This window comes from Ambystoma mexicanum, chromosome 3p, assembly GCF_040938575.1.
Source record: "Ambystoma mexicanum isolate Mex_15411 chromosome 3p, UKY_AmexF1_1, whole genome shotgun sequence".
NCBI lineage: Eukaryota > Metazoa > Chordata > Amphibia > Caudata > Ambystomatidae > Ambystoma > Ambystoma mexicanum.
In genome coordinates, this window is record NC_090925.1 from 612,475,265 (window position 1) to 612,490,086 (window position 14,822).

A 14,822-nucleotide genomic window follows, 5' to 3' on the forward strand; every position below is an offset into this window, starting at 1 on the left:
GTACAATGAACATAGACAAAACTTAATGAGTGATAGGGAAAAACAGCATTCATGACTCTCTTACCAAATGCTCGGTCCCTGCCCGCGCAATCATCCACTTTGAGCCATTGGTGCTTCATGAAAGTGCCCAGAGATTCTAAGGGGGCAGCTATGCATATGACCAGGCGGGGAGGACCCACCTAAAACTCTGCTCAAGCGGTAGCCATCCCCCCGGTGCACTAAGCCTGAGCTACAAAAGGCAAATCAATGCCATTGTGGCCGCAGACTTCCAAAATCGACAAAATGATCCGCCTGGAGCCAGAGGAAGGAGACACAATCAGCCCCTAAATCTCAGACCAAAGTTCAGAAAAGCAAAGCCTAGTTTGCAAAATGGGGGGGAAATGAAAAAGACTTTTGCATGTAGACCTAAACTAAAAACCGCCTTCCTCCTTGCTCCTTCAGGCATGGAATCATCCCTCGTCACTATTCATCTTAGCTACCATGCCTCTCCCTTTCCACCAAGCACTAAAAGCTTGCCTGTTCCCTTACTAGCTCCACACTGTTTCTCCTCTAGCTCGACACTGTTTCTCCTCTAGCTCCACACTGTTTCTCCTCTAGCTCCACACGGTTTCTCCTCTAGCTCCACACTGTTTCTCCTCTAGCTCCACACTGTTTCTCCTCTAGCTCGACACTGTTTCTCCTCTAGCTCGACACTGTTTCTCCTCTAGCTCCACACTGTTTCTCCTCTAGCTCCACACGGTTTCTCCTCTAGCTCCACACTGTTTCTCCTCTAGCTCCACACTGTTTCTCCTCACTGCGTGGCTAGCTCCAAGAGAGCTCCAGTTGTACATGTGGTCTATAAAAAAAACAAGAAATATATGAATAACCACCCACCCCTCAAGGGTCCAAGCGCAAAGGATGGCCACCCTTCTTGAACTGAACTGGTGCTAGTGGGCAGAACACAGCCCTGCCTTGATTAATCACGCATGGGTATTTTCCACCCAAAAGATCTTCAACTTAAGTATTCAATGTGCAAGGACTGTAAGCCCTGCAAAACTATTGGGCAGGATTGTGGGAAACATTTGGCTCATCTGGCCAAGGCCCTCTGCCCCCAACAGGAATGAAAAGGTTGCACCAAAGCCTATCAGACCCAGGGAGGAGACTTAAAGACCTCTCTGGAAGCCCTCTGGAGGAGGTGAAGTATCGGGTAGGACAAGAGACCGTTCTGACACCACCCACTGAAAACCTCTGCACGGGCGAGCATAGTTTGCTGATGGTGGAAGGACAGCATTGATAGTTCTGCCTCCACTGGCTCCGCCCTGTGGACCTAACCAGAATAAATTAAGAGGGATCTATTTTTCGGCCCAGAGACCAGTCCTATGACCACCCAGATCCACTAGCGATCCATCAGGGAAGGTGCATACGGGGTCCCTCCGGCTTACCAGAGAACCCACATGCAGTGTACAGCGAGTGCCAGGGATGCGTGCCACGCATGCCACCATCGTCTGCCATAGGGACGGCTACCTCAACCCATGAACCCACTGCAGAATCTTCCTCTTGGGTCATCACAGAATATACCCATAGAAACCTGTAGACACAACGCCAGCACATTGCTGATTGGTGGTGCGCCCAACTAGAGTGTCGTGGTTTCTCCCTTGTGCTATGGCAAGCTTGACACCTGGACTCCGGAGAGAGGAATCGCCTACTCTATGGAAACACGTAATTCATTCCGTTCATCATAAAAACCTATTTACCCCTAGAATGTGCAAGAAAGCTGTTTATTAAGCAATTTCTAGAAGCAATGATCAGTAAATTGTATTGTCAAAGTCATTTAAACAATTTATCCTGCTCAATAATTTAGTTCCAATTAAACCAGTAGCGATCAGCATCTGACCGAACCCTTGCCGACTGCACATGGTAACAATCACATGTCGATCCCCTCATTTCCAAAGGAATTATTGTGTAGATTTCTGCAAGTTTTCAATTATTTATTTGTAAACAGTGACATTGATCATCTGCGTTGAACTCCCAAATAAAAGGTTTGGGCTATGTCCTTCATCGGTAACTTATGCCGCAAGTCTCGTCCTGCCAGGCTACTGGCGCAGATGCCTCTTGGCATTGCCTCCTGACACTTGTTAGCTGGCATGACTGCTTTGCCACCGTTGAGCAGGGTTATTTTAGCTTCCAGCTCCCGGAGAAATTCGAAGGCATCTGAGTTAGGTCTTATTGCCTGACATTTAAGAAGGGGCCTCCACCATGTTTCACAAGGATCATTTTCAAGGGACACATTAGAAGAGGGTGGGAGGAGGATGCCCGCAGCATTCAAAGGGCAACCTCATTTATGCCTGCACTTGGCTACAAGATCGATCGAAGCAGAATTTCGCAAAGGAGCATATAACATATATTATGGTTTCCAATGCTGCGTGGGGAATTGGAGTGCCTGCATTTGGAAGACTTAAAAGGCTGATTTGTGTCCTCATTAGCTGTGAAACCCCAGGCAGGCAGCATTCACAGTCTTTGAACAGCATCTCTCTCTTCGTACCCAGGCATATTAATGGTAGACTCTGATGTTCTATAAAGACACCAAGGGCAGTGGATCACACCTTCCCAGATACAAAAGGCACGACCTAAATTTGTTTGAAAATAATAAAGACCGGCTACTGACAGAATGGCTGGGTGCATTGAGAGCCACAGTAAAAAACACATTGACCATTCAGTAGTCTTTTTCAAACATCATTTTGTGTTTTACAGATCAATTAATAAACATGAAATACCGTGAACCCATATTGTAGTGAACCTTCCACTTCAAAAACAAAGAAAACACGCAGTTACTATCATAGATACAATTTTCCGATGTGTGGGGATTTTTTACATATACTTCCTCGTCTTCTTGGCCAAGGTTACAATGAAACAATACAATTTAAACAATGGATTTTTCTGCCATTTTGGCATACAAAAGCAAACAAGAGTTGGCACAAAAGTGTTTCGGCCTATTGCATTTTGGGAAGCAACAATATAACGGACTTCATCAGGATGTAAATTGTGCTGAAGGTGCTTCATTGTCTGTGGTATGTCTAGTGGTGTAAAACAGTTAAGCACGTTGCACGGAAAGTAGAAGCACACAAAGTCAAAGTTCTTGTACTGGGCTGAAGCACACTGACTGGGTTCACGGTATGTCATGTTTATAAAATGTGCCTCTGTTCGTGATCGCCCTGACAAATTTGTTTATATATACCTTGAGGGACCTGGTACGGTCAGGGAAAAGCCAGGTGCCCCATTTTTCTCATCCATGGGTGCATTAAGAGCCTGTGGCAGGGCTGATGGTCACTGTACACTGTTGGTGGATAAATGTTGGCAGATTGGTATTGTGTGTTTTTTTTTTTTTTTTGGATCACGATTGATGGTAACTGGTAAGCTACAGGTAGTGATAGTGCCTCTTCAAACCAAAACAATCACTTGCAACTTACCATCTCCACCACTTCCACCTCAGCAGTTATTCTCAAGTGGTACAAGAAAGTGGTCAGGTCCTTCTTCATCTGGATGCTGTTGTCGTCCATTTGAGCCACGGTGAAGATGCGCATCTTACACTTCCGCCAGACCTGAGGGACATCAACCAATAGGAGGGTTAGAGAGGAAGGATGGCAGGGGAGGAACCACAGGGTGGCAACGCGGAAAGAGGGATGAAAGATGGATATGGTGATGCAGAACAGATGGTCAGCTGGTTGCTTGCGGGTTTGATGGAGGCCTGAAGTGAAGGTAGGGTAAGGAGTGTTGGAATGCACATGGACGAGGGGGGGTGGCACATGGGCAGTGGTGGGGGGATGGAGAGTCGACGGTGGTTGGAGGGAGGAGACTGGGATGGGAAGCCAAACTGAGAAATGGGAATGTGCGACTGAGGAGGAGAAATAGGCTGGAGTATGGGCAGTGATATGGGAGATGGGCAATGGTATACGGTTGGGCAATGTGGAGAAATGAAGGATAGAGGATAGAGGATAGGTGACATGGGCTGGAGGTGTTGGAGAAGGATCAGTGGGATGCAGGAAGGAGGGGTGTGTGGTGGAGGATAGGCAGTGAGATGGCAGGAAGCAGAATAGAGCGCAAGATTTAAGAAGGGCTGGTGGTGTAATTGAGGGTGGACAGTGGGATAGAGGATGGGGAGTGGAATTGAGGAATTGGAATGTGAAATAGAGGGTTGGGAGTTGTGCAGGATGGGGAACAGCTAAGAACTGCCTGACTCCTCTAACCCGCCCATTCCTGGGCTTTCTCGATGTACACAGATCATCCCTTATCTAGGGCTGTACACAGGGTGTACTCCAGTGATCGAAGTGAGCGGGAACGGTCGGGAGCAGTGTTCCACCACTTTTCTTTTTTTCTGATTACCATTCCTCTACTTTTTACAAACATATTCACCATTGTATATAGAAGAATTTTCCATTCATGCCCTGTGCAAGTGTAAAGTTGTTATAGGAGCCTTAGTTACTAGTCACTTAGACTATTGCAATCCTCCAGGCGCAACACACAGGTTGCACTATGCTTCCATCTACCCTCCCTGCTCAGACCACTGTTACACTACTTTTTTCGGCACACTTCGACCACTGGTGTACTCCTGCTTCTGCTCTGGGTGTACTGGTGCTCCTGTGTCTTTGCTGACATTTTTCAATGAATTTGCTATTTCTTTCTCATCCACTTCGCCTGGGAGGTTGTTCTACTCACACACATATCAGTGAAAACCTCTCCTTATGTTACTCCGGAGCACTCCCTCTCACATGTCATAATGTGACCTCTAGTTTGATAAGAATGACTCATTTTCTGTGATTATTACCCTTAGAAGTAAGGCTGCCTGTACTTTAACAACAGCCTCCGCTCTTCTGCCACTGTGCACAAGTGGACATTTTCTACCCACAATTCCTATGCATATCCTTTGCTCTTTCGCCACTGTGCACAAGTGGACATTTTCTACCCACAATTCCTATGCATATCCTTTGCTCTTCCATAACTGTGCAAAATTGGACATTTTCTACCCACAATTCCTATGCATATCCTTTGCTCTTCCATAACTGTGCAAAATTGGACATTTTCTACCCACAATTCCTATGCATATCCTTTGCTCTTCCACCACTGTGCACAAGTGGACATTTTCTACCCACAATTCATATGCATATCCTTTGCTCTTCCACAACTGTGCACAAGTGGACATTTTCTACCCACAATTCCTATGCATATCCTTTGCTCTTCCATAACTGTGCAAAATTGGACATTTTCTACCCACAATTCCTATGCATATCCTTTGCTCTTCCACCACTGTGCAAAATTGGACATTTTCTACCCACAATTCCTATGCATATCCTTTGCTCTTCCACAACTGTGCACAAGTGGACATTTTCTACCCACAATTCCTATGCATATCCTTTGCTCTTCCACCACTGTGCACAAGTGGACATTTTCTACCCACAATTCCTATGCATATCCTTTGCTCTTCCACCACTGTGCACAAGTGGACATTTTCTACCCACAATGCATATGCATATCCTTTGCTCTTGCAAAGACTAGGTGACTTTATTGGGCTACTTTGAGGTAATCCGCGCCTTGAAACACTTGTGTATAGACGCGTTAAGAATACCATATCATATCATATCGATACCGTACGCCCTTGATTCGTCGACTGTTTTGTGACTCGATAGACTTCACCCTCAACCTTCAAAAAAGCCCTTTTTGCCACCACCTCTTTCATGGCTCTTTGTATTCTCTGTAAACATACATATCTGGGACTGGGCACACGTTGCGTACACGATGTCACTTATGTTGAATTGAATGGTACATGGCCAAGGGGCAGTGGCTGATTAATTGGGGGTGCTGTGGCGTGGAGTTGTGAGCCTCACCAACTTCATTAGAATACCCCAATCACCCCAATATGTCAATTTGTGAAAGGCAGACTCTCCTCACACGTGGAGTGGGAGATGGAGCTGTACATGTGTGACACAGGATGGCGTTTATCTGAGATGCGGCCTTCACACACACATGTGCAGTTCAAGAATGCCGGTCGATTTGCGAGAAGGTACTGGCTGAGAAAATTGATTTTGATTTTAAGGCTTTGATATTGGGAGGTGATGAATTACCTGATGAGTTAACTACTTGTCAGAAGAAATGGTTATTTCGAGGAGCGGTGATGGGGAAGAAATTGATTCGAACTGGTTGGAAATCTGCTGTTGCTCCAAAAATTGAGGTGTGGATTGATTTTTTTTATTTTTAAACTGCTCACACAGCCCACGGGCATCGAGGCGCTGTTACAGTAATTGTTTTGTAGTTGCGTAATTTTTTTTGTTTTTTGTCTTAGTTGCATATTTATAACACGCTTAAATACCCAGAGGCTTCTAAGCGCAGACCCGGGGAGCGAACCTGCGTTGCTTCGTATCGTCTTGCTTCCAAGGCGAGCAGGTTGCCGCTGAGCTATCCTCCCGGGACAATGATGAAATGCATACATTGGCAGAGATGGAGAAAATGATATATAGGAGAGAAAGGAAATTCTCTCTTTTTGACAAGATTTGGGGGAAGTTTATGCTTTGTACTAGACTCTGATTTTGTTATGGACCAGTGGGGGAGGAATTGAGTGGGGGGTGGTGGAGGGGAATGGGGTTTTCTTTTTTAGAACGTTTTTATTCTTAATGTACATAGTTCTGGTTATTGAAGTTTTAATATGCCGTTGTTTTAATGATCATATGTTTGTACGGATTTGCTTTTTATGTATGTATTTGTCTCTGAATATATGAAAATAAATATATTTTTTTTAAATGCTGGTCGATAGCACAGCAGCTCCAATGTCGTCTCAGATCAGCCACTCTGGTTTGCGGAATCAAAACTTTATTATTATTATTATTTATTTACTTGTGTATAATCAAAATGTATGATTTTTACAAGGCTGAGCATCAAACATCAAAAACTTTATTCAAGCAGCCAGGTGCAAGTAGGATCAAGACTTGAGGGTGGGCGACAGGCTCAGTGGGATGTGAAGTGCAATGTAGGGTGTGCAGTGTGGAGGGAGACACAGTGGTTTGATGGAGAGGTGCTGAGTGTGCATTGGGGATTTGTGTTGTTTGCCAACAGCATGAGAGCCACTCTAGTTAGGAAGCACAAGAGCCATTAACCTGTTCTATGGGATGTTGCCAGGAGGCTCCCTGGTCACGCGCTGGCTCTCTATGCCACACCAATGGGGAAATAAACATGTGACTATCAGTCCGGTCCTGCCCAAATGCCAGGCAATTCTCCTCTGAACAAAAGTACCAGCAGCAAACCCAGACAGGTTGGCATGCCTGCCTGGGCATCTTCAGTGAGGTGAGGCTGAAATGTGCCATCTCTTTATGTCAGAAGTGTGAGGGCCTCCCTACTTACGGCAGGGTGTGCCGTGGAGGGTAAGGAACACTGGCTTAAGGAGAGCACACAGCAGGATGTAGGACACAGAGCAGTGTTTCTGGGGTACACTGTGATGTGGGAACGTACTGTGGGATACAGGACTTACACTGGCTTTGACTGTACAGTGCCACGTCCAGTGCTTTAAGTGGGCTGGGGCCTGCCGGGACTGGGCCCTGGCATTCTCCCAAAAGTGAGGCTGAGCCGGGGCCCTGCAGTGCCCCCCCCCAGTCCCACCACTTCACGGTGGGTCACTGTCCCGCCATGGCCGCCGCCGTAACGGGAGATGAGCCCACCGTCATTAAGTCAGGCAGCTGTGACTGACAGAAGTGCAGGGCAGTCACAGCTTTGCTCAAACTAGTTTGCTTGAAGCTGTGGCTGGGTGACACTTGTGGTAGTCACAGCTCAGGAAACACACAGCATCCCCACCATTAACACCCTTTTGTCTCCACTCCCTGTTTTGCCTTTTACAGCGTAAGGCTGAGAGTAAAAATTCAGTTTCAGCCGTGCACTGTAACATGCACAACAGGAGTGGAGACATAAGGGTGTTAATGTTTGACCCATTAACTCTATGGCAGAGACATTAGTTTCTAAAAGCCTTCCCTTCACGGGAAAGCCTGTCATTGAGTAACCTGGCAGGCAGACCAATGGTGCCTCAAATGGGCAGCAAAGTATTGTCGAACAGCTACTAATTGGGATTTGAAAACAGCTGATAAAAGATGAGGAATCCGTCACTTAAGACACTTCTGATGTTTTACTGAAGGTTTCTAAAATTCAACCAGTAAAGAAAAACATTATTCTAGTGATACCATATCTCACAAGTGTAAAGTGTGAGCATTATACGCTATAAGTTACCTCTATCGAACATTGTGGAAACACATCTTGAGTTCCTGATGTTATTGCAGACAGTATTTGAAGAACACATCCTTTCAAACCCAAACGCAACCCCAGGCATGTTTCAGCCTTGCTTGAATCGAGGCTTCGGCTTACCTTGGTGGATGGAAAGCTCTTAATTAATCATAGCCACTGGCAATTCCTCAGGATACCTCCCATTACAGAATTTTAAGTCAATCGGGACCATTGCCCAAGGGTACCAACCAAACGCAAATCAGTCTTCGTCCTGCCACTGCCGGGACTCAAAATAATCTCACATGGAGGAGGCGCTACTGTACGCTGTGAGGCTACACTGCTGTATACTGTAGCACTATATCGCACTCTGTCACTATTTACTACACCAGGACTTTAAGTGCTGCAGATAAGACACAGTGCAATTAAATGATTTGCCCAGGACCACACGTTTTGGTTGTACGAGCAGTGTTGCAGTATGCTCTTAGCTATGTAGACGAGACCACCGCTGTTCATTTTTACATGCTCTTCTTTAGGCCACGCCTTCAAGTTTAAGGCCACGCCCAGCAGGCATGCCATGCCCCCAAATGAGCCCCCTACCCTCAATTTCTTACCCCACTTGAAGCACTGGCCACGTCCATAGATGCAGTGAATTGTGTGGGACAATGCAGTGGGGTGTGCAGAAGGGGCTAGAGTTTGGATGGAAACATGGACAGGTGAACTTGGGCTGGGGAACAGCGAACTCGATATTTCCCAGTGGCCTTTCACTCCTTAGAATCTGTCCCATTTACTGATGCCAGTTGTAAGGGTCACCATCATCCCGTGATAACGTCATACTTGCCAACCCTACCGATTTAGGCGGTAGGATACCGCTTTTTAAGCAGTCCTACCGCCTACCGATTTATTGGAACCAAATACTGATTTAAAAAAAAAAATATATATATATATATAAATATTCTTTTTTACATTTTTTTTTTTTGCCCAAGCCAGCTCGGAGGAGTCTTTCAAGGGCTCCCCCAAGCTGGCGTAGCGGGAGAAGGCGCGGCATGCAGGCTTTTGATGTCAAAGGCACTCAAGGCGGTGGGCTAAATGCGCCCCTCCGCCGTGGGTGCCTTTCACAAAAGGCGCCATTAGCCCCCCCACCACGCCAACTCGGGGGAGTCTTTCAAGGGCTCCCCCGAGCTGGCATGGTGGCAGAAGGCGTGGGAGGCGCCTCATTGTCATTGAATGCACTGCGGCGGCGGGTTCATTCAATGACAATGGGCTGCTGACGCGCCCTATTCCTATCATTGCCTCCCCGCCTGACTATTTTTGAAACTTCATGATTCCTACAGATTTTTGGTCACAGAATGTTGGCATGTATGTAATGTACTTGATTTTTTTTTCTCTTGGGGAGTACACAAACTGAAACCTCTTCCAGCAAAGCTATGCAGAGAAGCGATGTAGGACCAAACGAATGGCAGGCTGGCTTTTGAATAGGAAAAGGCTTAATTCCAGCGCAGAGCAGACCGTTCATCTCTGACTCTGACAATACGATCAGTGGCCCAACCACGAAAGGATGTTCTTTTGCAAGCCTACCACTAGAGGGCACTGTGGGAAATGCTGCAGAGCCGCCATTCAGCCGGCAAGGACACCATGACTGAATTGGACATAAAAGAATTTGAACACTCTGAGCACTGCACACCCTGACAACACCTTTCAGCAAAGAGCGAAAGACTGCCAGCGGCTGTGCAATACATCCTCATCAACCATGCAGCAAAGAGTTCAAAAGCGGCAGAGGCTGCATGATGCATTCTCCCAATAGCATGCCGCAAAGCGTGTGGGAGCTTCATGGGCTGCAATATGAGCCCTGCTAACACCTGCAACATCCAGTACACAAGCTGCACTGGCTGCATACATCCCCATCGCAGCCGGCTTTACAGGGCGCAAGAGCCAAATGGGTTCCACTACGCATCATGTAAACACATGCAGCGAGGTGCAATGGACTCAAAAGAGCCTGCAGCAAAGCGTGCAGAGCTGCAAGCGCTCCACTATGTATCCCGATAATGCCTGCAGGAAAAAGCATGTGCGGCATATGCATCTTTAGAACAGCCAGCAGCAAAGGTCACAGACCCAACGGGCTACTCTGGCAATCCGGCAAATACTCGCATCAAAGCATGGGCTGCACAGTGCATGCTGCTTTTCACTTGCGGCAAAGATCACTATGCATCCCTATAACATCCTGCAGCAAAGGCACGAGCTGCAAGAGATGCACAATGCATCCTTTTAACAGTCTTTAGTAAACACCATCTGCATGTCCACAGCAAGCATCCACCTAAGTCCCCAAAAAGAACATAGTATAGCTGCATGGACTGCACTCAGCATCCTCATAACAGCCACAGCAAACAGCACCAGAACTGCAATGGCTCCGCTATGTATCTACTAACTCCTGAGGACTTCAGACCAGGAGGTATGGAGACTGCACTCTGCATCCTTAGAGCAACCTGCATCAAAGAGCACGAACTGCATGGGCTACACCAACATACTATGTGAGGAATTCGACCATCTGCAAGGGTAGAGTGCGCTCGCCTGGGCTTTTTGATTATTTGATAAATGAAAATGAATGATGTGAGATCAACCTCTGAGGACTGTGTGAGGCCATTCTGCACAAAGTTCATTTGCTTCCCGCACAAAATGCATAGTTACATGTACTCCCGGAAGGCAAAGCCCACAGGCGCCGTCTTCCCCTGTCATATTCAGCTGGAATGTGACAGCCACGGGTACATCAAAGCATCTCCAGAAGGGGGAAGGCACACCTTCCTCCAGCCATGAGCAGCCCAATTTAAATTTCAAAGGCTCCATGGATCTGCTTTCTTTTTGACTTATCTGGCTGTTGACAGTGTATACTAACGAGAGAATTGAGGCAAGCCTGAAGGGGCTTGGTTGCTGGATGAGACAACAGGAAGGTGGGGCTAATGCCCCTTTGGTATGCAATGTATCAACTAGAAGCTAGTTCACCCCTCTCTGTATGAAAGGCAGTGAATGGCCTGTCTGGGTCCAGCAGTTACCGTAGGTGTCACTGCAGAGCAGACCCCTTTCAGAGGGATGAAGGATGTGATCTGGGGGAAACAGGAAGTCTGCTCCCAGCACAAACTTTAAGGGAAATCTGCGCTTAGATCAAGAGTCATAGAGGACTCAGTTAACCAGAGAGACACTTTGATCTACAACAGACAGGAAGATGGGTAGGACTTAGGTATGTGTTGTCACCCCTTGTCTGTCCTGTTGCAGAGCACTCTGGTCCTCACCTCATGCATAACAGAAGATTGTTGGTGGGGACCCAGGATTGGTTCATTAAGGTAGACTTAGCCTGCACCAATCACTGGGGCCCATTTGGCTTTGAAAGAGGGCTGAACCACTCACTTAGCAGTTCATCTGACGACTTCGAAAGGAGTAAGAAAAAGGACACATTTGGACCCAGAATGAAGGTACAGTCTACCTTACATCTTCCGCCAGGAGTTCCAAGAGGGAAGCAAGATCCCTCCCCTAAACATCTCCCAGGGAACAGAAGCAGATACCGGACTCAGAGGACCCATCCAGCAGCTCCAGAACCGGTACCCAGCCAGCACACAGCGTGCCCTGCTAGGTTCTGACAGCAAGCTTCCTAGGTGGGAAGTGCTGGAGAGTATCTGAACTAAGGACAAGGCCGTTGCTTGCAAACACTCTCCTGAGCTTTGGCCCGTCTGCCTTGAAAGGATGATACGAGCCCTGCAAAGATGTTAGGAGGAGTGCCACACAAGCATCATCCACCGTCCATCTTTTAAGGACATTTTTGAGACAGTCAAGTCCTCGAACCACATCTGGCTGCACCGCTGACTGCTGTCATGCCGCAGTCACCAGAGTCGCCTCAGACGCCTCGACCAGCATTCCAAATCCACCAACCAGCACAGAGACAACGATTCTTGGCCTTGAGCCGCCACGCCGGACAGCCTGCAGATGTCTCTCCAGCCTCACTTGCCGAACTGCCTGTTACCTGCAGCTGTCTCCTGCCACTTACTCTGTCTCAAGGGCTGCAAAGCGCCCTGGAACCACCCGACACTGTTCAGCACCAAGAACTTATTCTGCATCAGGTACATTGAAGTTCTGCTCCCCCTGGTCCTTCTCCGAAGGCCCCTAGGGAAGTTATGACCCTTTGCCCCTTGGTGCTGAAACCAAATAACCTTGAACAGCCAGGCTGATTACTTTACCATCTATTGATATTGATATTGATATTTTATTTCTATCACACTCATACGCAAGTGTTTGTACCCTCCTGTCAGTGTCCAGAGTACATCCCTTTCCTTCGTGAAACTCTCTGTCCTCTGTGTTCCTTTACAGGGTTGGTTGTATTTTGTGGTGTGCTAGAACTGTCTCTTGTAGTAATAATAAAGTAGATTTTTGTATACAACCTTGACTGGACAGTCCCTTTTATCATTGCGTAATAATTGTATTTTTTCGCTGTGTTGCAACTAACCAACGGTCCATGACCTTGCAGTGATAAGCCTGCCGTTCGGTCCACGTTTCCAAAATTCGACATGGAGGTCTTATAATTCACTTGTATTCCAATCTGTTCATATCCGTTCTGGTGCACTAGAGGTGTGGGCTGTTTGATGGTTTAGAAACCAATATTGATCCCATGACCACTGGTCCCCCAGAAGTTGATTTGTCACAGTGGAGCTGCATTATTCACCATGCTGACACCTCTGGTATAGAGCACAAGAGGGAGCACAAGAGGGATGGGTACTATTCTAAGCATTCCCAAAACAGCCTGCAGTAAAGAGCATGTGCTGCAAGGCTACACTCAGCACTCACAGCAAAATCCTATAGAGCTGTATGTGTTACACTGTGTATCCCACTATAACCTATGGCCTCATCACAAGAGCTGACACCATCCATCATCCAGACCTTGTCTTCCATGAACATCTTCGCCTGATGTGCAGTCCTTGAAATGGGAACACCTTGATCCATAGCGTCTTAAATCTTAAAACCAGGAAAGGGACTTGCATCTATGGAGACGAGTAGAGCTTCTTGCAATTTAAATTTTTTATTTTATTTAATTGTTTTTTTATAACTCGCCTAGTATCATACATGAGTTCGGTTTCTAGGCGCGGATCCAGGATTTGAACCTCTGTTCCTCTGCGTGGTCTAGCTTCCGAGACCAGCGCGTTGCCACTGTAATATCCTCCATTCAATTGGTGAAAAATACTTGCTTCTGCAGTACATTTAATTGTTGAAAGGCATGTGGTATCTTAAACATATGCAGCGGCTCTGATAAATCCCTTCTCAAGCTACGAAAAAGCATGGATCCTTCCTCTTCGCTGGTAAGCACCCACCATTGCTAGACACATTATGTGACAGAATGCCATCTGGTAATGCTGGGATAGCCGAAGCTTTTTAATATTTTAATAAATAAAATGATGCAGGTAATTTTATTTCTGAAAGGTAGGTCTGCTAATCTGACCTCACCTTTTTGAAAGTTCAATGCCAAAAGTCTAGTGCAATCATGTGCCTTTGCCGAGACCATCTCCTGACACCCCCAGCACCAGTCCTGCAGTAGCAGAAGAGGCTGAAAGGTCACATGTACATTCCTGGCAGCTGTTGGAACCCTAAGTTACCACATGGAGAGGTGGCTTCTTTCCTCACTGTCTGCACCTCTATAATTGTGTATACTAGTCAGACTGGTGGCTCATTAAACTATACAAATAAGCAATGCCTGGGCATGGAGGCTAGTAGGGTGACACCATTACACAACATCAGAGTATGATGTCATACTAGTGTCAGCTTGTTGAATAATGCTCAGCTATGACAGGATGATGTGTATTAGCTGTCTAGCCTGAGTGTCTACACTACAGCCATGAGAGACAATGGTCAGTGAGCTGCCTTTTGATCCTCCTGGAGGAAGGGCAACAGCTTCCCGTAGGGCACAGGAACCCTCCCTGGGAGGCCCCATGGGAATCAGTACTTGAAAGGCAGCACTGACATAAAAAAGACACTCTCACACCAGTATGCAGACATTGGAAGCGGACAGAGGTAGAGTAGCCAGAGGAGAGAGTTAGGCTGAGAGAGGGGTTCCACCATGCTGGTTTCTGCTAGGGCTCTCTAAAATCTCCTGCCCACTCCATTTACTGTAGATGAAGCACTCTTGGTGTGGTGCCAGAAGGCAAGAACACCAATTCCACAGCCTGGAATCCTGGATTGGACTGCTTACAGCACTCCTTAGGAGATTTTCTCTTTTGGACTCTAAAAAGAAGGATTCACTGAACCTCTCTTTTGAATACAGTCTGTTCTAAAGTCCTCTGTCATTGACGTGAAGACAGAAGGCAACCAAGGCAGAAGCAAGTGTTGCTTCCTTACCATCCCTGTGGAACTGTGGGGGTGACACTGCTATGGACCAAGGCCTCTCTGCTGCCCATGCGCTGGAACTAAGATCCTGGTCACTGGAGGTGAAGGACCCCGCGTAGGTACCAGACAACTTCCTGGAGTGGAACTAAGAACTCTGGGCTGGACCTCCCTGCAAACCAGAAGTTCAGAAGCAGCTGGAATCCTGTTTCATTGCCTCAAGCCATGTCTGAGTTGAT

At 46.9% G+C, this 14,822-nt stretch overlaps 1 protein-coding gene across 3 annotated transcripts in view; it reads right to left on the reverse strand.

Annotated features, from left to right (window-relative positions):
- SLC12A5 (solute carrier family 12 member 5) overlaps positions 1-14,822 on the reverse strand; it is a 1,549,598-nt gene that overhangs the window by 83,219 nt on the left and 1,451,557 nt on the right. For all 3 annotated transcript variants that reach the window (XM_069651368.1, XM_069651367.1, XM_069651369.1), the window contains exon 20: positions 3,447-3,578. In XM_069651368.1, coding sequence (XP_069507469.1) covers positions 3,447-3,578 — 132 coding nt within the window. The remainder of the gene's footprint in view (positions 1-3,446; positions 3,579-14,822) is intronic.